Source organism: Canis lupus, chromosome 22 (genome assembly GCF_003254725.2).
Source record: "Canis lupus dingo isolate Sandy chromosome 22, ASM325472v2, whole genome shotgun sequence".
Classification (NCBI taxonomy): domain Eukaryota; kingdom Metazoa; phylum Chordata; class Mammalia; order Carnivora; family Canidae; genus Canis; species Canis lupus.
This window is the reverse complement of record NC_064264.1, coordinates 60,773,503-60,801,307: the sequence shown is the minus strand read 5'-3', so window position 1 is coordinate 60,801,307 and position 27,805 is coordinate 60,773,503. Positions and strand designations below refer to the sequence as shown.

At 44.0% G+C, this 27,805-nt stretch overlaps 1 protein-coding gene, 1 long non-coding RNA gene and 1 other non-coding gene across 3 annotated transcripts in view; 1 reads left to right on the top strand and 2 right to left on the bottom strand.

Annotated features, from left to right (window-relative positions):
• Nucleotides 1-1,278: 1,278 nt before the first annotated feature.
• Nucleotides 1,279-27,805, bottom strand: part of CUL4A (cullin 4A) — a 43,525-nt gene continuing 16,998 nt past the window's right edge. Inside the window, exons 6-20 of the mRNA XM_025441297.3 lie at nt 25,929-26,091; nt 25,413-25,502; nt 24,161-24,243; nt 20,909-20,976; nt 18,743-18,861; nt 16,280-16,472; nt 14,813-14,917; nt 14,411-14,521; nt 14,240-14,325; nt 13,818-13,925; nt 10,085-10,198; nt 7,978-8,083; nt 7,618-7,790; nt 3,821-3,973; nt 1,279-2,530 (exon numbers count right to left, since the gene is read on the bottom strand). Of these exons, the coding sequence (XP_025297082.1) occupies nt 2,435-2,530; nt 3,821-3,973; nt 7,618-7,790; nt 7,978-8,083; nt 10,085-10,198; nt 13,818-13,925; nt 14,240-14,325; nt 14,411-14,521; nt 14,813-14,917; nt 16,280-16,472; nt 18,743-18,861; nt 20,909-20,976; nt 24,161-24,243; nt 25,413-25,502; nt 25,929-26,091 (1,768 nt within the window). The 3' untranslated portion in view covers nt 1,279-2,434. The remainder of the gene's footprint in view (nt 2,531-3,820; nt 3,974-7,617; nt 7,791-7,977; nt 8,084-10,084; nt 10,199-13,817; nt 13,926-14,239; nt 14,326-14,410; nt 14,522-14,812; nt 14,918-16,279; nt 16,473-18,742; nt 18,862-20,908; nt 20,977-24,160; nt 24,244-25,412; nt 25,503-25,928; nt 26,092-27,805) is intronic.
• On the top strand, nt 2,530-7,792 carry LOC125753299 (uncharacterized). The gene is made up of 2 exons (XR_007404802.1): nt 2,530-2,838; nt 2,988-7,792. It is a non-coding gene; the product is annotated as an uncharacterized LOC125753299 (long non-coding RNA).
• Nucleotides 9,754-9,857, bottom strand: LOC112656174 (U6 spliceosomal RNA). Its single transcript, XR_003134167.1, has one exon. It is a non-coding gene; the product is annotated as a U6 spliceosomal RNA (small nuclear RNA).

The window sequence follows — 27,805 nt, the reverse complement described above, 5'->3', positions numbered from 1 at the left end:
CAACTTTGCTTCTCTTTGAGGTGGTAATTCAGGTCTTCCCTGGCAACATGGTGCTCACGCCGGGTTATCTTATAGACCATCTGGTTCCTGAGGGCTGCCCTCTGTCAGGAGCGTGTCATTTCATTGACGGCACACCAGGACAGGTGTTAAAACAAATGGTGGCTATTTCTGCCTACCTGCTTTTCTCCTGTGACTTTAAAATCACCTTGTCTGTGTTCTCAGGTAAGGCACATGTGGGCATCTGCTCCCTGCCTCAGGAGGCTTTGTCTGTGCTCCTGTGTCATTTAAGCACAATTTTCATGTGGAACCTTCCTTGTTTGCTACTAGAAATTTTGTCATTGTTTTGTAGCTATTGAAAACATGACTGGCTCAGTGGTTGAGCGTCTGCCTTTGGATCAGGTTGTGATCCCAGGGTCCTGGAATTGAGTCCTGCATTGGGATCCCTGCAGGGAGCCTGCTTCTCCCTCTGCCTGTGTCTCTCATGAATAAATAAAATTAAAAAAAAAAAAAAAACAAAAAACATGACCTTCCATTATATTTTGACTTTTCTGCTAATTTTGTGTTGTTAAAAACTTATTTCTTTTTTTGGTCACAGCTTTTTATCAGCTTCTCTTAGATTTTCTGGGCTCATGATCACTTACCACAAGCAATCTCAACTCCTCTACGACTTCGTGGCTTCTCCCCCCGCCCCCCACTCCCCTACACCATTTGTTCGGCTACATAGGCCTTTCTCTGTAACAATACCTGATGGACACAAAGGCAGACATCAGCCTGCTGGCTCAGCCCAGCGGGCGACTGTGATGCAGGAGGACAGGAGAGCTTCACTCCCGTCTGCCCTGCATCTGCATTTCTCTGTCCGTTGTCCTGGTCATGGCCTATAAGTTGCTAAAGAGTTATGAGGAATGTGTCGTTTGTATACCACAAGTTTTATTAATGTAATTTTAAGGCCAATTAAACTAATTTTATTCAGAGTAAGTCTACATTAAATTACAAGATTAACAATCTCTAGAAATAATGAATGTAAAATTTAAGAAGTAGAAATCTATTTGGTCTTTTATAGACCACATATTATAGAATTGACAACTGAAAATTTACAAATATAGAAATAGTGATACTTCAAGGGTGAGGATTTTCACATGGAAACCCCAAAGATGTCCTATTTTAAACACGCATGTTTCAAAAAGGGAGAAGTTTTTAATAATTTAGCACAAAATTAAATTATATAAACTTGGTATATCCCAGAAAATATTGCTTTAAACACTTATACCATGATCAAAATTCCTTTGGTAGCTTTTAATAAAAATGAAACATGCTATCATGTAAAATATAAAGTACTTTAAATGTTACCAGAAAAGTATCTTTGTTACAGTTACCATACTAACATCATCGTCCCCCTGCTCAACCTCACCTATACACACACAACATGAAACCAGGTGCCACCAAAATCCTTTTAATCTTTTGACAAAATAACCTCTGCTTCACAATATCAAGACTTTCAGTCTCCTATAAAACTTTTTACAGTGGTCACAGCACAGATAGCAACGGCTGTCCCTGCGCATGACTGTAAAAACAAACCAAACTTTATTAGAGCAATCGTACAAATACTGCAATTAAATCAAACAGCAGTTACCCCAATGCAAAAACAGGGGCTGCTAGACGCAATCTTAGAAGAGTAAACGCAAACACACTGTCCCCCAAACCCCTAAACAGAAAATTCACAAATAACTCAGTGGAAATAGAACAAAGACGTGTGTGGGTTCACCGCAGCAAGCACACCTGACCCCATGTTGTCTCGGCACACAGGAGAGGTCTCACCAAGAAACCTCGCTCTAAAAAGTCAGTCATCAGAGCTTAGAATGTATGGAAAATAAAGGAAACAGATACCAGGATTAGGTTGCATAATCGATTAGCCAGTGTTTGACACCAACGGTTTCTTCCTAATGCTTGCCCGCCACGGGCTCTTGTTTCTAGCCTATGCCTCCATCAGCTGAGAGAGCCTGCCTTCAGGAGTCTACTGGTCATCCCTGCAGCCCAAGAACACAGCAGGGAGGATCTTTCTAGCCATGTGATCATGATCACACACACACACCCCCCAAACCAAACCTTCAGCTTTCTGCCACAAGAGCAACACCTCACAAAGGAAAAACCCCTTTATACAATGTCTTCTTGTCCAATCTCAGTCATTCTGCAATGGGGCAACAGAAACGATTGAAACACCAAAAAGAGTAAGAGGAAGGGCTGGTGGGAAAGATGCGTATGCTGTTTGCAAACCCTCAGACTTTGTGAAAGGGCGATCCGAGAATCAGCTCTTCTTCTAATCCCAAAGCCTCCATGCTGGCTCAATGTCAGAAGTCCTGGAAACAGCACAGAAGTGCTTCACTGCTCTGAAGATACATTCTAGTGTCTCGCTGAGAGAAAACAGCTGGCCGACACGTCAGGCCACGTAGTGGTACTGATTTGGATTGTCCTTGTCTCTCTCCATATAGTCTCTGTCTATGAGGGATTCAATTCTCTTTTTCAAATCTCCAGGCTAAAAAAGAAAAATAAAACCCTCCATTATAGTGGCATTTGGTTTACAAACACAGGAGGACATAATAGATGCACTAAGTGTGTGGTTATAATTATGGACATACATCATACACAATTTAATTATGTCTCAGGGCATCTTCATCCTTAGTAAGGACATTTCTCCCAAAGTACTATTATTGTGTTAATATATATTTACTATTTCTGCTCTATGGAAGTAGGTGACCCCAGATCCCGAGGGCTCCAGTGCTGAATGGACAACATGGTGATAGGCTGTGCACGAAGGGTGGCTCTGGCTCTGGCTCTGCTGAGGTAGGAAGCGCCTTTCTATCAAAAGGCCTAACCTTCTATTCATTAATAGATCATACATTCACAAAATAGACCAAAGCAGAATCGCTGCTACGGCCACTGTACACCTCATCCACCAAGTCCTTTAACTACTGGGTCTCTCATCTGCACAGGGAAAATGAACACTCGCTCTGGCTAGAGGTAGGGTTTCAGGACCGCGCAGGCACTACAGAGAACACAGCAGCCCTGGCTTGCTCAGGTAAGAGAGCTCTGGCCTTAACAGTGTCTGCTCACTGATCTACCTCAACCTGACTTCCTCAGTGAGGGTGGAAGGGCAGCTGGTCCTCTACCAAATCAGACAACACAGAATCAGAGAACTTCCACACCAGAGGAACATGGGCAGGCTCAGGCACTAAAAAACCAGGTCTCACGAGAGTCCCAGACTTTCCGGGGGGAATGCACATGTTTTAAAGAGCTTTTCCTAATGCTTCCCTAACTGGTCAGTCCAGGGCAGTAGCTCCCAGTCCTAGAAACATGCACGGAGTCATAGTTTCAGGGTCGACTTTCTCGTGGACAGAAACAGGGAGAAATTATCAAAACACAAAATGCTCTGGGGCTTGCTGCTGCTGAACAAACAGCTGTTAGCAGGATTTCCTCAGAATCCCACAACATAATCTGAAGAGCTACACTACTGAGAAACACCGTCTGGAGTTCCACCACATGCCTCCCCTACTCCTGCTAAAAAGGCAACAAATACAACATCCCCTGCAGCTGGGAGTCTTCGGGAACTCTCTCATTCCTACAATGGGGACAAAGAGCATGTGGGATAAAGACCCTGCTATCACCATCACCTGCCAGTTTCTGACACTTGGTGTACACACAAAGGTACATTTGTGCAGTAAATGATTACTTGTGATGCAGGACAAATGACTCCAAAGTGTTAAAAAATGATCATGCTCTTTCAAGGTTCAGTGTGATACTCCCAGTTAAGTTAATGTACATTTACCTTGACTGGAAATTTCAGCTGATTATACAATTCAGAAACTAGAAGATTATGACCAAGAGTCTTTCTCATCTTCATTATCCTGACAATAGCAGCGTCAATCTGATACTGTCTGTCCTGAAACACTCGTTCCGTGGTGCTGACTTGTTCCTCAACCTGTATAGGCACACAAAACAGTGAAGTTTAAAGATATATTTCGGAGATACCTGATATTGTTGAGTTTGATGAGAAACTTCTGATGTAAACTTTGGGTAAATCCCGTTCTGTTATGCATTTTTATCCGTGCTTCCCAAGGACAGCACAACTTCAGTATCGAAACTTGAAAAATAATGTAATGTTATGTTTCCCTTATAAAAAAGCTACAAAACACTATCAACTCTGTATAATCCTGAATTATATCCAGCAGCTCTGCAAAAACAAAACACAGGGCTATCAGAGTTGATTCCAAAAATGTGAGCTCTGCTCCACATCAGGAAACCTACTAATGTAACTAGTATCACAGGACTATCAAGGTGAGATGATATGATCATCCTGACAGATGCCACAAGGGCACAGTAAAACTGAAAACCTATTCTTGATCTAAAACAACCTTTAACATATAAGGAGCAATTAAAAAAAAAAAAACTGAACAGGATAAAAAGCAGTTAGTTATCAGAAGCAAACAGCAAATACTGGCAACAACTTCATGTTAGTTACAGAGCAACCTAGTGAGAGGTCCACAGCTCAGAGGAGGTGAACGCATATGAGGTAAGCATGTTTCAGAAAGACAGAAGCCAAGCTTTCCAAAGGGATCCACGACCCCAAAAAGGTTAGTGTTCCCTGTACTTAAGACAAATACACAAAGATAAATGGTGTTAATATTTACTGGCAATGACCAGTTATACATGTTCAATGGGAAAGGTCCCCTTTACAGGGTGCCAGCATTTCTTGACCCTTTGTGCCTTCCCCAAATCCTTCATAGGCCGGACCAATGTCTATATACCTGCCTCCTCAGACCTCACCTGGCTCAGCTTTGTCTTTGCTGGGAAGCCATCCCTGACCCGTGGTTATCAGACGGGGCTCTCCTGTACTTTACCTCAAGTGTAACCAGTTCATCAGTGTGTAATCATTTAGTACTTGTCTGCTGAAAGTTGCTTGAAACAGAGACTTGTAAGAATATGTTATTGTTAATGGATGAATTCTCAGCGCTTCACAGAGGACCTGGCCCAGAGAGGGTGCTTAACGGGTATTTGCTAACTATCTGATAAACAAATATACAAGACTTCCCATAGAAACCTCTTATGAAAAGAGTTATATTCATATCGACAGAAACATGGATATGAATCAGATTTAGTATGGTAAAAATGAAAACTGAGAAGGGACGCCTGGGTGGGTGGTTTAGCGGATGAGTGTCTGCCTTTGGCCCAGGGCGTGATCCTGGGATCTGGGACTGAGTCCTACATCAGGCTCCTTGCGGAGAGCCTGCTTCTCCCTCTGCCTGTCTCTCTCATGAATTAAAAAATAGAAAACTGAGAATTCGTGTAAATTAATTAAAAGAATCTGGGTGTTGGCTATGAAACAGATCAATAAAATTAAGAAACTGTCCCATAATATGTGAATTTAATATATAACAAAGGTGATAATTCAAGCAAGTTGTCAGAGGATGGTATTTTCAATTCAGTTTTAGAAGAGGAAGTATAGTTAAGATTGCTTTTTGATATTAAAGTAATTTATAAATTACACTGCTCAAAGAAAGCCTTAAATGTAAAAACTACTGTAAAGATACAAGTAATTATTTTTAAATGTTGGGGCAAAGGAAGGTTTTTCCTAGGCATGACACCCAAGTCAGAAACCATAAAGGAAAAGGATATATTTAAGAACTTTAAAAAACTTCCACATGTAGAAAAATCTGAAAACACAAAATTATCTGTCACAAATTATGGTCAATCTCTTTAACATAAAAAGAACATTTACTAACGTGAGAAAGAACATGCCAATAAATGTGCCGGTGACTTGAACAAACAATCAGACAAAATACAAATGGCTCACCATAAAAGAGCCACACCAACATTTCTAAAGTGCTTATAAGTGTTTGGCCAAGAGGTTTCACACACACACTGTTCATTTAATTCACACAAGCTGAGGTGGTATTAGGTCTATTTTAAAAAACAAAGAATTGAGAATCAAAGACTACATACTTTGGATACACTACAAAATGGCATAAAGATGCTCAAAGAAATTCAAGCTAAAATGGCAATGAACAGTTTTTGCCTGTAACAATAGGCTGGGCAAAGGGCAGGTGGAGGAGGGAGGGCTGGTCCTTTTGTGAAACTGACACTGAAACCTGGTGAAGACCTGTCCCTTTGGCAAAGGGCTGTCAAACTAACAAAAGTACACGTTCTTTGACCCTGTAACTCCAGGGCAAAGATTTTATACTAAAGAAACAATCTAACAGGCACATGGGAATCTTGGTACCAGGATGTTCAATGTAACCTTATTTCCAGTAGAGAGGGAAGCAACTTAAATGCCTTTCCACAAGGGCACCGCCAACCTCCTGCAGATTCACATGACCAACTACTCTGCACCCATTAAAACCAAGTCCTGACATGGAAAGAATCCCATCATAAAGAATAAACAGGTTACAAAATGGTATAAACAAATGGCATACACGGAATAATTGTGTTAAAGAAAAAAAAAGATATATTTACATCATAGGAAAAAGCTGTTTGAGTGCAAATAAAGCGGCGGTAGGGATTATCTCTGGGAGAGAGCGAGGACAGTCCCACTTTGAAATTATAACTCCAAAACTGTACATCTTTTAGTCACTCTATCAGAAATTCCTAATATTAAAAAGGATGCATCAAAGCATTTATGCATTTAAATCTTTAACAAGTATGTCAAATTGCCCACTAAAAGCACCTTCTAAAAAATAGAAACATAAAAAGAATGCCTGTTTTGTCACATACTTGCCAACTCTGGATATTATCAAACTTTTAAACATTACCCAAATTGATGAAAAGTGGAATATTAATTTGAGTTAAAAAAATTACTGATGAGAATTAACATCTTTTATATAGTTTACTGGTCTTTTACATTTCTTTTTGTCATCTAAACTTATTTTCCAACTGGGCTACACCTGAACACCTCTAGGTAAGTGAAGCCACCAGTTTCTATTGCTGGGAGTGGAGAAAACTGTGATCTACCACCTCCAATCAATTAAAGCTGTCCTTGTATTGTGTGAAGTAACTTCATGCCTTCAAAAGGCCAGGGGCCAGCTGGACACCCTGTTATGGAAGTGGGGGCCAGGGGAGCCACTGTCCTTCTGGCCTGCAGGCATGACAACCCTTCTGGGGTACAAGGCCTTCCGCTTCCTATAGGAAGGGCCCGAGGGCAGTGGTCCAGAATCTGCTCCTGATACAAGACACCTGAGAATCCCACGAAAGCTACAGATACACTCCATCTACACAGACCACAGCTATGATTTCAGTGGGTCTGTGACACCCACAACCCTCACCAGTTCCGCCCCAGACCCTGGCTGAGACCAAGGATGAAATGTGCTGTGCAAAAATAAGGCAAGTGACTAGGTTCTGGATACCAAGCTCTCCACACTAACAGAATCCGGCATAGGAAGGTCTACCACTCCACTTTTGTGAAGAGGGGTGCTGATGTACACACATTTGTTTCTCATGTTTGTTCCTACCGCGAATAACAAATTAATTAATGTTACTTTAAACGCTTTCAGGAGCACCCTGAAAGGACCGTAAATACTACAGGCCCCTTGGTGAGCACCCCGCAGGTAGAAAAAGGAAACCTGTACGTACAGTTTCCTTCATCTGGATCTGGTTGATCTTTATCCGAAACAACTTGTGCTTGAACTCTCCGTTGAACATGAACGTGTCTCCATCTTCCACCTCCTTCCCTTTGGGACTTTTAACCAGAACTCGTGCTTTGCCACAGGCCAGGGATTGTAATGTCCTTCGCAGCTCACTGTCCTCTGAATGGGGAGAAAACCAGGCCCCAGCCACCGTCAGAGTGAATCAGACACTCCACAGGGCAAAAGAAGCCATGCTCTCAGGTGTGACCAGCAGAGACTGAGTCTGCATCTGCTCTTGAACAAATAGGTGTTTTAGGAACAAAGACACGCAGACACCACACATCCACCCAGAGCAGAGGATGCTTACCTATCCCCGTGGCCATTTTTATTTCTTCAAAGCTGAAGCCATCCCCTTCATTGAACATGAGAAGCACCAGTGTCTGGAAAAGGGACACCTGGAACTCCTTCTTTCCCTTAAAGAAAACAGATGTATCATATATGAAGCTGTCTGCACAATCTCTGGAAAATTTTAGGTTTCTTTTTGCTCTCAAACTTTGTGGGGTGTGGGACTAGGAAATTAATCAGCCACCAAACAAGAAGAAATGAAGTAATTGATTATACAAGAATAAAATGACTCAATACTGCACTTGAAAATTCCTCTCTTGAAGGATTTTTTAAAGTAGTAAAGGAGTATTACCATTACTTGAACTACCCATTGCTGATACCTATCCAGCAGCACCCCCATGTCCCATTCTTAGCTCGTCAAAGTCCTTCTAATGGTGGTGGGAATGCCGCTGGAGGAGGCAGACACAGCATGAGATGCGGTGACTGAATATGTTTGGAAGAAGCAGGCAGAAGATCTAGCAGATGCCTTTGTGAAAAGATTTGAGTGAATGTGTAAGCACTCAGGTCATCATCATGAACTTGGCCTAGCCTCCTTCTGTATGTGCCTGTGATTTACACAATACATGCGAATGGGACCTTGGGCTTCACGCCATCTCCCACTCCTAGTCACAAAGTCCCCATGGCAGAGACCCAACACGCACGCAGTGGGCTCCATGTGGAGGACAGCTGCAGGGACTGGGTGAGGTTTTCACCCCACCCCCAGGACCAGCCTCAGGGAAAGAAGTGCAGCCACGCCATCTTCCTGCAGAAGGTCAGTTGTGCAGAGGCGGGTGAGGGCACGTGTAGTTTATATACATTGTGTATGTGCTTGTATGATCTACAGGATACCCTGCCTTAGTGCATTGTAACAGCTAGCAAAACAGAAATCTTGTAAATTTTTAAATTAGTGTATACAACTGAATTTAATTTACAAAACTGAAGTTAAAACCAGAATATGAAGGCATTGTTTGGTGACCTGCTTCTTCCTGCCATCAGTACACTGTATATACTTCCCTCTCCTATAACATCCCTTTTAATAACAGCGCTGCAACAAACAGGCTTGTTCATTAATCTGTGAAAAACGTCTCCTTAAGAGGAATTCCCAGTGATGAGGAATCACACTACAGTGATGAGAGGCTGCAGGTGTGCGGCGAAAGCAGTTACCCTAAAGCTCACATGCTCTGTCTTGTGCTAGCAGGAGGCGCTGGTCCTTAAACTCTCAGCCTTGGTTGAACTGTCATCACAGACAGTGTAGTGTCTGCTACAGTTTAATCTGTACTCCGTGGACCGGCAGAGAAGTGGAACATATGTCACTGAATTTGGTTTCTTCCGACAAATACCCACCATTTGTTTCAACGTGGATGGAACTGGAGGGTATTATGCTGAGTGAAGTAAGTCAATCGGAGAAGGACAGTTTATGTTCTCATTCATTTGGGGAATATAAATAATAGTGAAAGGGAATAGAAGGGAAGGGAGAAGAAATGTGTGGGAAATATCAGAAAGGGAGACAGAACATAAAGACTCCTGACTCTGGGAAACGAACTAGGGGTGGTGGAAGGGGAGGTGGGCGGGGGGTGGGGGTGAATGGGTGACGGGCACTGAGGGGGCGCTTGACGGGATGAGCACTGGGTGTTATTCTGTATGTTGGTAAACTGAACACCAATAAAAAATTATTTTATTAAAAAAAAAGAATTTGGTTTCTTAGTCTTGCTTCTATGAGTTGCCTCTACACATCCTTTGATCTTTTTTCTTTTCTTTTCAAAATACAGAATGCTTCACCAATTTGTGGGTCATCCTTGTGCAGAGACCATGCTAATCTCTGTACCGTTTCAATTCTAGTCTATGTGCTGCTGAAACCAGCATACCTTTGCTCTTTTCTCAGGTAAATGCTTTTCTACTTCCATTGATTTCTTATTGACTTTTATTGATTGGAATATTAATCCTTCAACTATTTAATTTTATTGACCCAGAAAAGCCAGTGCTGAGTTTTACTGAATAACCTCTTCCTTTGTTTGCTACCAAAGTTCAACCACAATGTAAAAGATTCTAGTAACATATTTATAAAAAGTAAATGAAACAGACAAACTTACTTCCTTAAACTCTGCTTTTAAAACAGCATGCCCCAATGTAGTTTGCCATTGAAGTTTCCGACCACTGTGCTTTCCGAGATAAAATGTCTTAAATACTTCCTGAAGTTTAATCATCTGCCGAAGGAAAACAACAAATGTAATTATGCTAAACACTGTTCATCTAAAGAACCACATATTGCTCAATTTACAAAGATTTAACAATTTTTCACAGCTGAATGAAAAGATCAGTTCTATATTTTGACAGTTATTTTTCTGGATTATTATTTTTTTTTTAAAGATTTTTATTTATTTATTCATGAGAGACATAGAGAGAGGCCAAGACACAGATAGAGGGAGAAGCAGGTTCCCTGTGAGGGTGTGGGGGGTGGGCGGTGGCGATGTGGGACTCAATCCTAGGACCAGAATCACGCCCTGAGCCAAAGGTAGAAGCTCAACCACTGAGCCACACAGGTGCCCCTTTCTAGATTACTCTATGACCATGAAGATGTGCACCACTCTAGCACAACAGGGTTTTCCTCTCACATGAGATGCTACCTGAAGTGATACCTAATGTACCAACAGGCTGTGGTCTGCAGTCTCCACACCTCCCACTGGGGCTCCCCTGGCCAGTGGCATATATAATGAACGTTATATATATATTCCAGAGGCCATCCCTAGGTAGAGACACCGTCTGCAGGCCCAGCCATAGCCTGATACGTCTCGGGCTCCCTGCCTGCTCTCATGCCAGGACTGGTGTTGCGCCACTGGACGGGTGCTGTCAAACACTGGAAGCCTGCTGCACACCCCATCTTCCACTCTTTGCTCGGCTCCCTGGATGTCCCCACCACTCTGCACCCAGGACAGCTGATGGTCTGTGCTGCTTCAAGCTTCAACTAGTGAGATGATCCTGCTCTCTGTGACACTCATTGCTTAGACCTCTATGTCTCTACCCCGTGTCCACTCCTGAGCCCTCCTCGGTTTGTCTCCTATCTACCCTGAACACCGTGGCACCCTCAGCTCACGGCCCTGTGCACTCTGCTCATTCCCTTGTCAGTGTCCTTGGCTACTTCCAGGTTCTTAGAATAAAGAGTAAAAGGCTTGCCAAGGTCCCTTCCTTCTGAACCGCTAACTGCACTGGCCTGGCCTGTGCCTCTTCTGCCTGACCAAGGGCACCATACTGTCCTCCCTTGGGCTTCCACTTGGGAACCTGCCTCCATAACCATGCCCACTTATCTTTAAGAGCTCCTTCCTCACGGTCTTCTCCAAGTGCTCTGCTCTGATAGCATTTATAGCAACTTGGGATGGTCCCTCTGGACAGAGACAAAAACATGATCCGAGCACACCCTGGAGTATCGCTCACCCTTAAAAAGGAAGAAAGTACGACATGGGCTGCAGCATCGATGGGCCTTGAATACAGGATGCCAAGTGGAAGTAGTGAGACACAAAAGGCAACAAAATGTGATTTTAATTCTGTTAATACCCAGAGCAGGCAAATCCAGAGACAGCAGGTTAGTGGATGCCCAGGTCTGGGTGGCTGGAATTGGAGGCAGTGCTCATAAGTGCAGGGTTCTGTTTGGATGATGACAAACTTCTGAGCCAGTCAAAGGTACAGCTCAAAGTGGTAAACTGTTGGTACACTCTGCCTACCATTTATTTATTTATACGTGTATTGTAGGTATATTTTTAAAAAGACACAGTATGGTAGGTCTCACGCATCTTTTGCTAGAAAACAAAAAGTTAGTAAAAATCCACAAAGGGCCTATGAGGTGCCCCAGCACCCAGATGTAGGATAGTGTGAACACCGTGGCAAGTAAGCGAGAGTCTGAGAGTTCACACAAATGCAGAGAAAGCTGCGGGGCATCACAATGAAAGTGGACTCAGGCAGAAATTCCCAGCAGGAAAGTCTGATGGGGAAAAGGTTTATGTGGTCTTGAAATATCTTCCCACAGATTACTTCTAAATTACAAAAGGAAGACTACTAACCACATTCAAGAAACCAGCTAACACCTTAACCAAGTGATGATATAGACCACCCACCACCACCACCACTGACAGGAGCACACGGACAGCATTAGCATGCTGAGCAAATCCATGTGGGATTCTGGTTGGACAAGCACAGCCTGAATTCAATCACAAACATCCCATGGAGAGAATTCATGAAAACTGCACGTGGCTTTGAAACACATGAGTGTTAAGAAACAGAAAGAGGGCAGTGAAGCTGTTACAGCTGACTGCAGTGTGGGGTCTGGGCTGCATCTGGACAAAATCGGAGGACTACACGTGGGATGAAATTACTACAGCAGCATCAAGCGTCTGACTCAACAACATGCCCTGGTAAGTACCTCAGAAGTATTTAGGGATAGGAGGTAGGAGATAGCCTTTCCCAAACGGCAGGAATGTTCCACCCATCCACGCAAAGAGAATGAGCACCATAGGAGGGCTGGAAACACAGGCAACAGGTTCTGAGGATTCTTTGAACTATTCTCACAAAGTCCCTGTAGTCTGAACTATCTTGAAAAAAGAAGCGAAAAAACTCGGCAGGGCCACAAGAGGCACAGCCAGGGTGGATGTGTCCGGCTTGGTGAACGCTGTGAGGTGGTAGGTGAGTGCGGGTGTTCTGGTGGAGGCTCCGCTTGGAAGTGACACATGGAGGTTCTGAAGCTACAGAGCCAGCAGGCAGCTTAGTACAGAGCCTTTGCATCTGTAAACAGCAGTCCAATACCCCACAGGGTGGGGACTCAGGTACCAGCGCAATCTAGGGTGCTGAGCTCGGGACGTCCGCATGCACTCAGGCCCAGGGCTCTGGGAGCATTAGTGTCCAGAGGAGAGGTGGAAGAAAAACAGATGAAGATGTGCAACATAGTATGTCAACTGTGCTTCAACAGTAAATGAAAAACAAACAAAAAGAATACAAAAGCAATCAGTGGGGTCAGAAACAGAAGAAAATCCTGAAAGACATGGTCTTGGACATGGAACAAAAAGCCCCAACAGGGCTGTTTCCCACCCGGGCTCCCAGTTCCTGCAACTCCACACTGTTCTGGGCCCTTTGCAGGAGACCCTCAGCCCTGCATTCCTATTTCCCGGTCCCACACCAGAAGCAGCCCTCTTCCACGTCACCTAGTATTAGAATGAATGGTGAAGAGATTTTAAGTTCCCAAGCCTAGGATCCTCCCTCCTGTCTGTAAATCCTCAGCATGCCTAAAGCTGTGGCTGACCTACAAAGCCCTGAGCAGGGGCGCCCACGAGACCCGCAGTGCCCACACCAGGACGGAATGACAACTGCCAAGTAGTGCTATACCAGTGCCGTTATCTTCTTGATGGTCAGCCAGGGAACTCGGGGGGTGAGAAGGAGCCAGACGGGACACAGACATTCACTGAGCAACAATGCCTTCCAGAGACCACAAGGACACTGATCTTTGTGTGATTTGAAAAACCCTCTCATGGGATGCTTGGGTGGCTCAGCGGTTTAGCACCTGCCTTCAGCCCAGGGCGTGATCCTGGAGTCCCGGGATCGAGTCCCACATTGGGCTCCCTGCATGGAGCCTGCTTCTCCCTCTGCCTGTGTCTCTGCCTCTCTCTCTCTCTGTCTCTCATGAATAAATAAATGAAATCTTAAAAAAAGAAAGAAAAGAAAAACTCATTAAATATTTTGTGACAGATAATATGTCTGTGCACATGTGTGTTTAAGAAGTCTACAATGCTTTGGCCGCACCAATATATGAAAAAAAAGGACAATGTTCTCTGAGACACTTACTTCCGGGGTTAAATGCACTTCCATTGGTGTGTAGGTTGGCCAGTATCCCATCGTAAGTATATTCACTGTTAGATCTATAGAGCCTGGGTCACTTTGATTCTGCATATACTAAAAACAAAAAAGATCAAGATTAAGTAACTATTGTAGAATATCATCAAAAATAGCGAGTTCATAGAAAGGTAAATGGTGTAATTTTCACACAGCACAGTATTATATTTACTTAAATCAAATTTTGTTATGTTATTTCAGGGATTTTCTTTTTCCTTTTGAATTTAAGTCATTCAAATATGTGAGACATGAGTAGAGTCATTTTTAAGCCTGAGGGCTTTACATGATTTACATTATCACCTCACATAACTTAAAATGGGAGAGAGTTTATATACAGCTGTTTTACTTTGGGGAAAAAAAAAAACCCAGCTTGCCTGCTTGAACTGGACCATTATGTCCTTGGAGAGTTCCATGTCCTTGAACATGCCTTCCAGCTTGCTGGTGAAAGCAGCGCCGCATTCTGGGACATAAGTGGAGAGCATCAACACCACCAGGGACAACGCCCAGCACAGAGGAAGGACAGACCCCGGGTCCCACATGCTTACCATGCTTTAGTTTTGACAACATAGATTTTTCAGCATCAACTGAGGCGCTTTTTCCAACAAGGAGTCTTTTTGCCAAATCTTTTTTATAAAATGCTTCAAAGACATCTTTCCCTATTTATAACCAAATGAGAACGACAGAAGACATCAGTTAATCTGCAAATATTCACTGTGGAAACGCTAAGTGTTTATTCTGCTGCAAGCAGATCTAACTTGGAAGACAGTGACATTTCCACAAAATAATACTTGCAATTGGTGGGCGGCCATCCCTCTATTTCCTGTGTTAACATGGAAGTGGAAATGTCTCAATTTTTCTCAAGAAAAGACAGGGCCCCAGTACAGATGGACTAGGTAACCTTTTCTCCATGCTCAATGTTAACAGAAATAGCGTAGAGCATGTCTCACCGTGAATGAACCTGAATATTATCATGACCTTGTCAAGAATCCTTTCCAGCTCTTCGTCTGTTGCTTCTTTATTACCCGCTCTCAATTTTGAATCAACATGCTTTGCTGTGAGATTAAAAGTGTAAGTTATTTGAAGGGTAAGTATTTGTTATATAATACATTTTCTAAAAAAAAAAAAAAAAAAAAAAAGAATATCTTTAATTTTTATAAGCAAAAAAGCAGAGACAGCAACACTCTGGAACCTTCCCAAAATGACATTATTATATGATAAAAGGCAGATAATCTGATTTTCTAAGTGAAGGATTTTCAAGTCACGTTGAGAATACTTTAATTACGTGCTTGGGTTTCACAACACACCATTGCTCCAGAGATTGGAACGCCCCCTCTCTGAGATGCGGCACCCCTGAACACAGGGATGTTCAGGGGGTTCTTACTGCTGAGACCACATAGATCAACCATGGCTTCCAGAAACTCAAACCCCAAGAGTTAAATATCCATCTTTGGAGAAACCGCAATCATAAAGTGGCACAAAGGCCAAACTACACTGCCTTGTGAATTTTTTTTTGTTGTTGTTTTTTAATTAAAAGATTTTATTTTTTAAAGTAATTTCTACATTCAAGGTGGGGCTCGAACCCACAACCCTGAGATGAAGAGTTGCAGGCTCCACTGCCTGAGCCAGCCAGGGGCCCTGCTTCTTGCTACTTTTATAGTTTTTCCTTCACAATATTTTTATTATGAAATACTCTTAACATACACCAAAGTAGGAAAATGTATAAGGAACCCCACGTTCCCATCACATATCCTCAACAGTAATCAATAAGCCCAATGTTGAATTTACTGTATTTACTACTTCTTTCTTTGCTCTTTGCCTAAAAACTTCAACTAGTGAGAGGCTGTGAATCCTGAAATATGTTTTGGTATTAGGATGACATAATTGTATACAGTGGTAATAAAACTGTTTTATCTTAAACCATGTTATCTTCTAGGACTTTATCCAATTTTATCCTACTTTAGTACTGATGAGAGGATGCAAAGGTAAATACACTCTAGAGATTATCAAGTCATCCTCATAACACAGAGATATTCGTATAGAACAAATCCTCTTCATCCAGTTTCTGAGCACAAATTACTCGCTGTCATCAAGACAGAAACAGGGTTCATTTTACCAAATACGGTTCTGGAGTTACTAGTATAGCAAATGCATATGAAAATAAAATTTTGTCTTCCTTGACCTCAAGCGTCATCTTTACAAAACTGCTACTATGTTCACCCTTCCTATAGAAGTACCACGTGCTTATATGTATATGTAATATATACACGTTTTTAAAAAAATGTGTCCTCATGAGATATAACACAAATCCTTCCCCATCCTCCCCAAGAGGAGTTTAAACATTCTGGGGAAAAAAATTTATTTGAGTTGTCTTATTTTCCCATATTAAACTTAGGTATGGAAGTATGTTTTTCTACCTATCAGCTCTGCGGGTTTATTTGGCCTCTTGTTGATAAACGTTTCAAAGGATTCCTTCATCAAGTTGATGAACTTCTCGTTCCTCTGGAAGCACACTTCTATCACATGGTCCACCCGATCTTTAAAATCCAGCAGATCTTGTACCATATCTTTGTCTTTTTCAGGATTGATAACAATTGTTGTCCCAAAAGTCTACAAGAACACACACACACACACACCAATTCATCAACCGGCAATGGTATCACACATTTTCATCCTGCTATCAAACAACCATAATACTTTAATTTAAATTAATTACTGTTGGTGTTAAATACTAAATAATTTCAGAAGTTTCACAGACTCAGCCCACATTCAAAATATTATGTGAATATACACAATTAATGCTTCAGTGTTACAATTCTGCTTCTGAAAGAATTCATAAATTAGTGTTTATTATTAAAAAAACCTTTATCCTATGAATTCCTCAAACACAAGTTCCCATGAACCTAACACAACCACTTGGACTTCTTGACTATAGTATTTTTACTCCCCCACTGCTAACCAAGAATAGCCCAGCTGTTAGCCTGTATTTTTAATTCAAAAATGCTATATTCAACATCACCAAAAGTCTGTATGTGACAGTAATAGCTGCTTCAGGATATACACTACCAGATGATATAAACTGTGCTAGGTTACAATTACTACTATTTAATGTGTTTCAAAAGGGAGAGATGCAGGTTGCAAATGCAGGCACTGTGCTCAGCCCCAGGCCAGCAGACAGGATTTATTGCTGCCCTAAGTGCAGTCTCAGCCACTCTGAGGATGGAGTCCTAAAGCAGTCCATCACTGGGCTTGCCAGCACGAGTGAGGTGCTCTACCACACAGATCCCTGCTGTCCTCTAAGGAAGGTGACCTTGCCATAGCCAACTGTTCTTCACTAGAATACCTTCCTTGTTCTGCCCCCGCCTGCCTAGAAGTCTTCTGTATCATCCTGCTCTCCAAGGCTTCTTTCTATCTGTATGCAGTATTCATGAGTCCCTAAATAAAGCCAGTAAGATCTTCAAAATTTCCTCAACCGAATTTTGTCTTTTATCAGAAATAATATACATATTTTTGGAAAACTGGTTTCCATAGCATATACACACATATTCATGTGTCATATATGTAAGTGGAGGCAGATTATTGGTGAAGAGGTACAAATGAAACTGGCACAGAGACCTTCTGGAGAGGGACACCGTGTGACCAGCAGGGCTGGGACTTTCTACTCTGTGCCCTTCTGCACCAACAGCATTTAAAAATGACACACACGCACGCTGCCAAGGTTCAGCTTTCCTGTGATAATCCCACACTGTGTGTTCCTGTCATGGTGTGACAGCTGATCCTTGGTGGACACTGAGGAATGGTGGTCACCTCACTCATTTTGATGACCCAGATTGAACTGTGCGAAGGTAAGAACCTGTGCTTGGCACATGTCCCTGCTCCCCAAGGGCTCCTCATCAGCAACACCCTCATTCTCCATTAGACTTTCCATAATACCCAGGTCTTCGGCTGATCTGACATAAGTTGGTTATGAATTTTGTCTCCAAAGTCTCCGAGGGTGTGGTACCCCTGTGCATGAGCTTTCCACGTGTAGATAATGAAGTTTTAGGACCGACTATACCATAAAGCCACATGCAAGCTTCCCATTATCCCTTCTATTTAACTGATTTTTTTTCTTGTGATAATTATAGACTCACATGCAGTATAAAGAGTTAAAAAGATCCCTTACACACTTTGCCCAGCTCCCCATGATGCTAACATTTGGCAAAATGATAGAGCAGCATCACAGTTGAGGTACAGGCACAGGTACTCTGCACCTATCTTCTCCAGGCTGCCCTAGTTTTATCTGTCTCCCATGTGTGTGTACTGTTCTCTGGACTTGTTGCCGGGGCAGCCTTGTGCACCCATCATCGTGATCAGGCACTGAGCACCAGCACAAGAACCATCCTGCTGCCTTCCCATAACCACACGCTAACGTGCCACAGAAACATCACAGTATTGTGAAAGTGACAGTCCCGGGTGGCCAGGAAATGAAGCGGCACACACACCAAATGTGTTATCATTCTCATGAGCAAAGGCATGGGATGTTTAAAAAGGAGATTCACAGAAAGGGTGACTCTCTGAAAATTGTGGTTGTAACTGGAATGGAGCCTAGGCAGACAACGAATAGAAGACCTTCACTGCACCTGGTTGTAGGTGCTGCTCATAATCTTGGTGTCGTCTTAAAAAAAAATAAATAAATAAAATAAAAAAAAAAAGTTTGTACCAGTGATCTGGAAAGAAATAAGAAATGCAAGACCGCTATCCACCCAAGCACCTGCCAGGAGAGAAATATGGTGTCTCCAGATTGCCCAGGTCCTCTGCCAGATGCCACTTACCATGGAGGTAGGACACCTGCCCTACCCGAGGTATAGTTGTTACCCCATTGAGACGGCCCCACACACCTTAATGTACTCGCTCCAGTGCTGCAGCAGGATCTGCTGCCCACCCTTCACACGGCTGAATAGCTGGTACATCTGAGTGAGGTCGGGCACTCTGTTCTCATCAAGCAGGTGGTCAAGCCCTGAGATCACACAGCAAACGTGAGCACATCCCATCAGCAAGTCAGCATTAGAACTAAATCTTATTTTTAGGGGGATCCCTGGGTGGCTCAGTGGTTTAGCGCCTACTTTAGGCCCAGGACGTGATCCTGGAGTCCCGGGATCGAGTCCCACATCAGGCTCCCTGCATGGAGCCTGCTTCTCCCTCTGCCTGTGTCTCTGCCTCTCTCTCTCTGTCTCTCTCATGAATAAATAAATAAAATGAAAAACAAAACAAAACAAAAAACTTATTTCTACGCAGGCACGTTAATCTCCGGAATCCGAGACAGACCCTGTCAGGCAGTGCTCATTTTCTGAGCAGGCGGGCGGGTATGTTCCTTAATTCCTCAGGTCATGGAAGCCCTGGTCTCACTAATTCAGGGGCTTGAGCAGCACTCCCTGACGGCTCACTGCCCCTTCTTACCCCTGATCTAGTTTATCACTCAGAAAGCAGATCTGTCAAAGGGAGAGTCACCAAGTCTCATCTTTCAGCTGATTATTTTTCTAATAATCTATAATTTATAATTCTGGGCCTTTCTATGACTAAGCTTAAGGTCTCCATATCTTGGGATCCCTGGGTGGCGCAGTGGTTTGGCGCCTGCCTTTGGCCCAGGGCGTGATCCTGGAGACCCGGGATCGAATCCCACATCGGGCTCCCGGTGCATGGAGCCTGCTTCTCCCTCTGCCTGTGTCTCTGCCTCTCTCTCTCTCTCTCTCTCTCTCTGTGACTATCATAAATAAATAAAAATTAAAAAAAAATTAAAAAAAAAATCCCATTTAAAAAAAAAAAAGAAAAAAAAAAGGTCTCCATATCTGGAAACAGATCTTGTAGCTCCAACATGACTGTTAAATGGTAACTTTAAATACACCAACTACAAATGTTCTATAAGGTGAGACTATGCTCACTCTGCTTTCCAGGGTACTAAGCACACAGCTGAGGGGCAGAAATCAATAAGAGGAGCAGACTGTGTGAACCTCCTTCACAGCCACACAGCAGCAGGCACACAGTGGCAGCTACAGTCACTCCTCCCCAGGCTGTTCTTCCAGAGCCCCACGAGGGACAGGGTGTGGGAGAGAAGCCTGCCCAGTTAGCAAGGCCACATGTTTGCTCTCCTAGCTGCTGGTTCTTCCAGAAGACACAGGATGGAAAAGTGTATCCTGGCCTAAATCCCCAGCCTCTTGGCAGTTCAACTGGCATCCAGCTGCATGGAGGCCCTGGGAAGATGCCTGGTGACAATCTAAGGGCCTGTCCAAGCAGCCTATGCCCATGAGCACAAACCCAGTGAAGGAGAATGAGCGCCCGGCAAGGACGCAGCCGCAAGCTGTGTGTGGTTGGGAGGGTCTCTGGCAGCCTCGGGTGAGACAGCATTCCATGGGATTTCTATCAGAGGTGGTTCATGATTTCTCTGAACTCACTTTCCCTGAGGGCTAACGTGTTCCTCTTTCTTTCTTTTCTTTCTTTCTTTTCTTTTTCTTTCCTTTCTTCCCTTCTTTCTTTCTCTCTTTTTTCTTTCTTTCTTTCTTTCTTTCTTTCTTTCTTTCTTTCTTTCTTTCTTTCTTTCTTTTTCTTTCTTTCTTTCTTCCCTCCCTCCCTCCTTTTCTCTTCTCTCTTTTCTCTTTTCTTTCTTTCTTTCTTTCTTTCTTGATTTACTTATTTATTTATTTATTTATTTATTTATTTATTTATTTATTTATTTATTAATTAGAGACGGGGAGAGAGAGAGAGAGAGAGAGGGAGAGGGGGAGAGAGAGAGAGAGAGAGAGAGAGGCAGAGACACAGGCAGACGGAGAAGCAGGCTCCATGCAGGGAGCCCGATGTGGGACTCGATCCCAGGTCTCCAGGATCACGCCCTGGGCTGAAGGTGGCGCTGAGCCACCTGGACTGCCCTCCTTATTCTTAATGATTTTTGGTGATCGTCATGTTACAATAACAAATGTCCTCTATGTCATTATGCACATCATCTCATTTGCTTTCTTAATATATTAAATACCATCATTTGGTCTAACTTTTCACAAGTCAAGGAAACCTACCTTTGTGAAGAATTGCTGTTAAATGTTCTCCTAATAGCTGCTTCTCCACACAAGCAATCAGTGGTTTCCTACATGAGGCAAAAGACCAAGTGTCAGAAATTAAGGGAGAGACTTTGGTCAGCTGTAAAGAAGCGGAGTTTATGGTCTACAGACATGATGTGGAGTCATTCAGACACCAATGGCTCCAAGCACCACAACAGGCATTTCTCTCCAGCCATGAACAATCACCCACTGTCTGTGCAGACTCCGTAGTCATTACGGAATCACATAAAAAGACCAGTGGGGGAAAAAAAAAAAAGACCAGTGGGTCCAGGGAAAAGGAGATGCCAGCACCAGGACAAGCACCCTGCACCCCCAGCTTGGCTGGCAGTTTTCAAAACGAGACTTTGCCTTTGAAATGGGAGGCCTGTAAAGTTCCCCATCTTCCATGGCACAGCCGTGGAAGCACTAATCCAGGCCCATAAGCCTCTACTTGGCCAGGCCTGTCGCTCTGTCCTCACATCTTTCCGCCTATCCCCTCCCACTACCGCTCATCAAAAATCCTACTTATCAAAGCTCCAATGTGAGGCCTACGTTGCACAAACGTCACACAGAACAGAGTATTTGAAAATCTGCAACTTCATTAGGTATTGCTGCCATACTCACGGGGATACTCGAAACTACTCTTCCTGGGTGAATCATCCTCAGTTATTTCCTTTTAGTTGTTTTTCAAAGATCAGACCACGTGCTTCAGTGAAAGTATTATTAACTTTGGGCACCATCACGAGCCTCTGCTTCATGAAGAACTTTCCAACATATTATCTTAATCTTATTTCAGCCTCACAGCGACTCTAGAGAGAGGCATGGCACATGTTCTGTCTCCGACTGCCCACCCTACCTGAGACCAGAAGCCAGAGACTGTGCTACTGAAGAGAAGAGTGAGGGGTGAGGAGCAGGTCAGCACCTTCCCAGTGTGCCACTGGTAGAGGGGGGACAACGACAAGGAGTGAGGAGCAGGGCCATGGGAGGTGGGGGGTCAAAGATCAGAGGCTGGCAGCAGGGAGGGCCAGCCATGCATCTGCTCTTCCTCTGAAAAGCTTCATCAACACATAGCTGGCAATGGGTGGTTTCTACTCGCTGTCATGGATAGTGTTGCTATGAATATTTGCATACAAGTTTTATGTGAACGTATGTTTTTTTGTCTATATATTTAGTAGTAGAACCAGTGCATTGGATAAATCTGCTAACTCTGTGGAGTACTCTGAGGAGCTTCCAAACTGCTGTCCCCCACAGCTGCCCATTTCACGTTCATATTGGCAATGCACAAGGGTTCCAATTTCTCCACATCCTCACCAAGGCTTTGTACTGCTTGTCTTTTTAAAGCAAAAAGCCATTCTGGTGGGTGTGAAGTGGAACTGCATTGTGGTCGATTGGCATTTTCCTGATGACTGACTATGCTGAGCAACTTGTCCTATGTTCACAGAATCTCTGCTTCTAGCCAGTGTGTGACCTAGACTTTGGTTCTGCAGGGGGAGAAACCCAATCACGGTTTTCATTCCAACAGTCTATGTAATGCCTAGATGCTCTGACAGGTCCTGAGCTAAGGGCAGATACTACAGACTCCTTGCACCCAGAGGTACAGTCCTGGGTGCCCAAAGACTGGCCTCCTAATCCACAGTGACAACTCAATGATTTTGCCATGTTTGAGAATTCCTGCCAACCAACAAGAGAGTGGGTCCTTCCCACAGTGAGGGGCAAGAATCCTGGGGTACAGAGAACCCACCCCCAGGGCAGGGCCTGACAAGTGACCTGGCTGTGATGACCAGTGTGGTGGGTCACAAGGTACTGCACGAAGCAATGCCCTGATGCTTTCAAGTATGTTTCCCTGTGGCCTGCCATCCACTGTGCTCTGAGGTGGGGCTGGGAGGGGCACTCCGAGCCCAGCTCTAAAGCTGGTGTGGCTTGCTTATCTTCAGTCTCCCTTTTCCTTGAAAGCGACTTATTATTTATTCTGAACCGCCCAGCATGGCAGAAGCCACCTTGTCAGTCTCCTTCTACCCATCCATGCTTGAGCCTGGAGGTGAATCACCTTCACCTACTACTCCTTTGCTTAAATAATTTACATTTACTCTCCTTAGCAACAGATTTTTAAAATTAGGGGGAGGAGTTTAAAACAGCATCCATATAAGAGTGTGTACATACAAAAAAAGAAACGACCACTGAGCCCACTGCCCACGGGTCATAAAGGAAGAGTGCCCTGGCAGCCCCCAGTACCCGCCCTTCCTCATCCTGAATCTGTACTAGCAGGTCCCTTGCTCTTCTTCTACAGGATTTACCATTTACAGATCTCTCCCATCAGTACACTAGCCGGCTTGTTCCTGAACTCCGTGCTATATGGAAAACGTCATTAATAGGGGGAAAAAAAAAAGTAGCACTCAACGAAGACTTTTATCCATCCTTGACTTGACCTACTGCACAATCTGATGCCACCTGTCATCTTCTCTCCCACTCCTTGTCCCCCCAGCTGCCAGCCTGCAGACCCTGGGGCTTCTCATGCTCCCTGGCTACAGGTTTGCACGCCCACAGCACCCCACTCAGGCTGTCCTGGTGTCAGTACAACTGTCATTCTCGGACCATCCTGGGGTCCCCAAGGACCTCCCCCCCCACCCCAGTAACTAAACCCATCTTTCCTCTCACGACCTGCATTCTCAAAGTGCCGTGACTCTGCCCCTTTCATCCCGTAAGTTTTGCACATTTCATCCTTCCGTCTGTTCTTACACATCCTCATTTGAACAAATGTTACGTGCACAGTGAGAAATAGACAGTCCTACAATTTTCCCTTTTTACTTTTCCCCAGCTACTCTTCCTCCTCAGGCTTAGAGAAAAAAAAAACTGGATGAAAAGAGAAAATAACATGACTTAGTACCACAGATAAAAACTACAGCTATCTTAAATGTCTAACGAAAAGTTAACGATCCAATTTCCCAATATTCAATGATACCCCATCGATGTGAACAGAATCCCTGTCTCTAAAGCCAAAGATACTGAGCATCTCAGCCTGAAGCACTCCTCTTGGGCGGTACCTCACGACAGAGCATTGTTGTAACTCACAAGTGCTAAATGATCACAAATAACATAAGTAAAATGTGCTAACAACACAAATACTCTCAGATGGTAGTGAACGAGTCTACAAAGATACCATCTATTTCAATCATCAGCCCTTTGGTTCATTATGGTCAAATTGTAATAACTAAGTAAACATATAGTACTCACTGTGTGCTGTGGTCTAAATACGTGATTACTCGGTCTCCTTCTTCCTCTAAACGCTTACTTACATGGTTAAGATATTCTGGAACCTTCCAAACACAACATTTAAGCATGTCAGTAACAAAGATCCTTTTTTTTTTTTTAAGTAACAAAGATTCTTGATGTTACCCAAGAAGCTGAAACATTATTGTCCTTATAAAAATTTAAAAAAGGAAAGCAGAGTATACACTCAAGCCAAGTATTAAGACAGATTAATGGGGGAAAGGTAACTGGGAAGTGTTTTGGGGGAGAGGCAGGATAAGTAGAAGCAGCTTTCCTTAAACTCAATTCTGGAGATCAAACTGACCTCTAGAATGAGGGATAGGGCAGCACTGGACTGGTGTGCCCTGCTCACAGGGAAGCTCTGGGGACAGCGCCATGGATCCCTCCCATCACCGAGGCCCTGGGAGAACCTGGGTTAGAGGGTGCAGGCCTAACAGCATCCCCTGGCCCACAATGAGCAGAGGCGGCAAACACTAATTGTAAGACTGCAATGTTCATTTCAGGACACACAACAGCACAGATGCAGATCTCAAAATGCACTGTTTCCAGGGGCAAAGGGCATCCCTGCTGTCCCCTGACACAGAAAAGGCCCCAGGACATGGGTCTTCAGCCTTCTGACCTAGTGGTGGAGCAGAGCTGGGTACTCCCTCTCTAAAACCAGGATGGCAGAAGCAACAGTCGGTCCATCCTGTACAATGATGGGAGTGCCTGGGGGAGAAAGGGTGCGAGGAACTTCCTCCAGTCCCGGCTCATTAACTTCTGGAACTGGTTACCAAAATTTTGGGTTCATCTTACTATTTCATGTTTTTTTTTTTTTTTCACGTGGTTTCCTGGATAGTTTTCAATGCCTCACACAGATGGAAGGTTTGGGGTGTGTCTGTCTTCCCTATCTGAGATTTACCTTCTATCCTCTTGCTTCAACTTGAGCTACTTTACACATTTTAGAAGCTACCTTACTGTTTTTTTTTTTTTTTTTTAACCTGGGGGGAAAGGGGGGGAGAACAACACACAGAAATAAAATTTCCTAAGTTAAAAGAAAGAAATTAAATCTTGACTGTAGTAAGAATGAAGTTTGTCATTGAGAATTTCAGCTAGATTGTGGCTTTCAGAAAATTTGTAATAAAATGTTTACATGGAAAGACAGATTTTTAGAAATTACACTTAAATGCACACCTATTAAGAAATAAAGTGATTCAGAAGTACTTCCTTGTCTCACCTCTCTTTCTTGCATTAATCTCTGGCCTTCTGCAGCATATAAACAATTAGTTTCTTCCAAAAACTTCAGTTCAAATGAATCTTTATATACCTAAAAAATGAACAAAGTTATTGATCAGTTATAGTACAAAAATAGGCCTAAAAATGTGCTGATACATCAATGATTTCAGGGATCCCAGCTGCAGGGACCTGCCCGGACACACGGCCTGGACATGCCCCTCCTCCAGAGGCCAGGGCAGGAAACCTGATGCTTTCCTGAGGGTGCTGCAGGCCCTCATCCCCTCCCAGGAGCTCCGGGTCTATGTCTTAAGAGCTCTTTCCTTTGTGGCTCCTAATGTAGCACTAGCTGGAAAGTCATTCCCCCTGCACGTATTCAACATTTTTTGAGGTCATATTTTACATTTAAGTCTTTCATACATCCATTTATTTTGGTGTAAGTAATTAAGCAAGGATCCAAGTTCTTTCTTCTTATGGACTATTAGGAATTACTGATAACGTTTAGGGCAGGAGGCATTACCTGAAGGTCGGACAGCATACTCAGCAGACTTCTCAATAAACTACGATCCACTGCTTCACCATTTCTTTCTCGTTCAATTAATAGCAGAATTCCGTCAATGCTTTTGCTTTGAACCATTTTATCACTAATGATATGGTTTCTAAAAAGTTCCAATCCCATATCCCTGTACAAACAGTAAAAACAAAACTATATTTTAGTTTTACTTTTTAGAAGTTCTAGCTAAAGCTACAAGTTACACTGTTGACTCATCCCAAAACCATTGATCTGCTAACTCTCTAAACCTATGTGTCAAGTATTCCTTTGTTGTGTTTTCCATTTTCGGCCAAACTGCCGTGTTCGGTGCTTCCTGGGGTGGGTCAGGCATGCCACCAAGAAGCACATCGTCTCGCAGATGCTGGGGGTTCACACCCTTCTTCCAGAGGTGGGACTTAGGCATCTCCACCCACCTAGCCCCCAGTCCTTTCCTTTTCTATCTCTGGTCCCTACCCCGGCACCTGGTCCTCTCCTCTATGTGGTCCTTTCCACTGGTGAACGGAATATGAAATATGACTTGAGGAGTCCGTCATCCTCCCTTGGCTTGTTGCCTGAAGAGTTCCAGAGGACATACAGCTGTTGATTAATGTGCACAGAAACCACGGGGTAATAGGTACGTGCTCTGTTCAAATGCCTCCACAAGTCTCTTAGGACCAAATACTGAGTAGGCAGACAAAACCCAGCTGCCCAAGCATCTCTTGTGGCAAGCAGTATGCAGGTGAGCATGGGTTCTGGGAACCCTGTCTGTGATGAACCCTGCCCTCCTACATCATATACCACAGTAGGCCTTTCCTATTCCCTGTAGGAGCTGCAGGCCTGGGCGTTCTGCACACTCCAATGACACATCAGCCAAATGCATGGGCCAGCCACGCAGGCTTAGGCTGGCTGCCTGCATCTGAATTCTGCCCACACCCTTTGGTTGAAGTGCCTCTGAGTTCCTGCCCATGCTTCCTTAACTGTAAATGGCAGGACACATGCCATCTTACACCTGTAAAGCCCTTCCACACCAGGCCAGGCAGGTAGCCCATGTGGTGTGTATGAAGCGTTCACTGTCCACTCCAATCCACCTGCTATACTGTTGCTAGACTCTTCTTTCTAACATCTAAATCTCACCGCTCCCCACCACTGGCCATCAGGATGTCCCTCGGGCTCGTGTCCCTGCCCTCCCCCACAAACAGCTCGCCCTGGGCAGCTCCCATTTCCACACAAGCAGTACTTTGAATGTACTACTTCCTTTTCTCTACTACCACCTCTTTCTACCTCAGCATTCCTGCTCATTCAGTGAAGTGCAGGCCTGGGCTATGGCTGACTCCCACCCTGTGCTGCCTGGGGTGTTCCTCACGCACTAGTGCGGAGTCTCATCGGGCTGCACCATCCTGCTCCTCTTTTCTGCCTGAGGCCAGTATTGTCTACGCTCTAAGTGGTGTTTATGGTTTCTATGACAGGTTACATTAGGAGCTCTGTTTATGAACTGTTCAGACTGGGCAGCCCAACAACCTGTGAACAGCAAATTATGGAACTCTGCCTCAGTTTCTCCACCTCCCCTCTAGAGCTGTACTGCAGACTCGGTAAACCGGTAGGTGCTAAACCTCCTAGAATGGTGCCAGCCACAGACTAGCAGCCCTGCAATTCACTGTTGTCCCCAGTTATAGCATGCTTATCGTTTCTTTGAACAAAGGCCACCCTCTGTGCCAGGCCAGCTGGCTGCAGGTGCATGTGTGCACCTAGCACAACACATACAGGAGTAGAGTCCAGAGAGCAAGGAGGAGCAGGGGGGATGTGCTACCAAGGAAGGGGAGACTCTCAGGAAGGAACGTCCAGAGCAGCACAGCCGGGTAATAGAA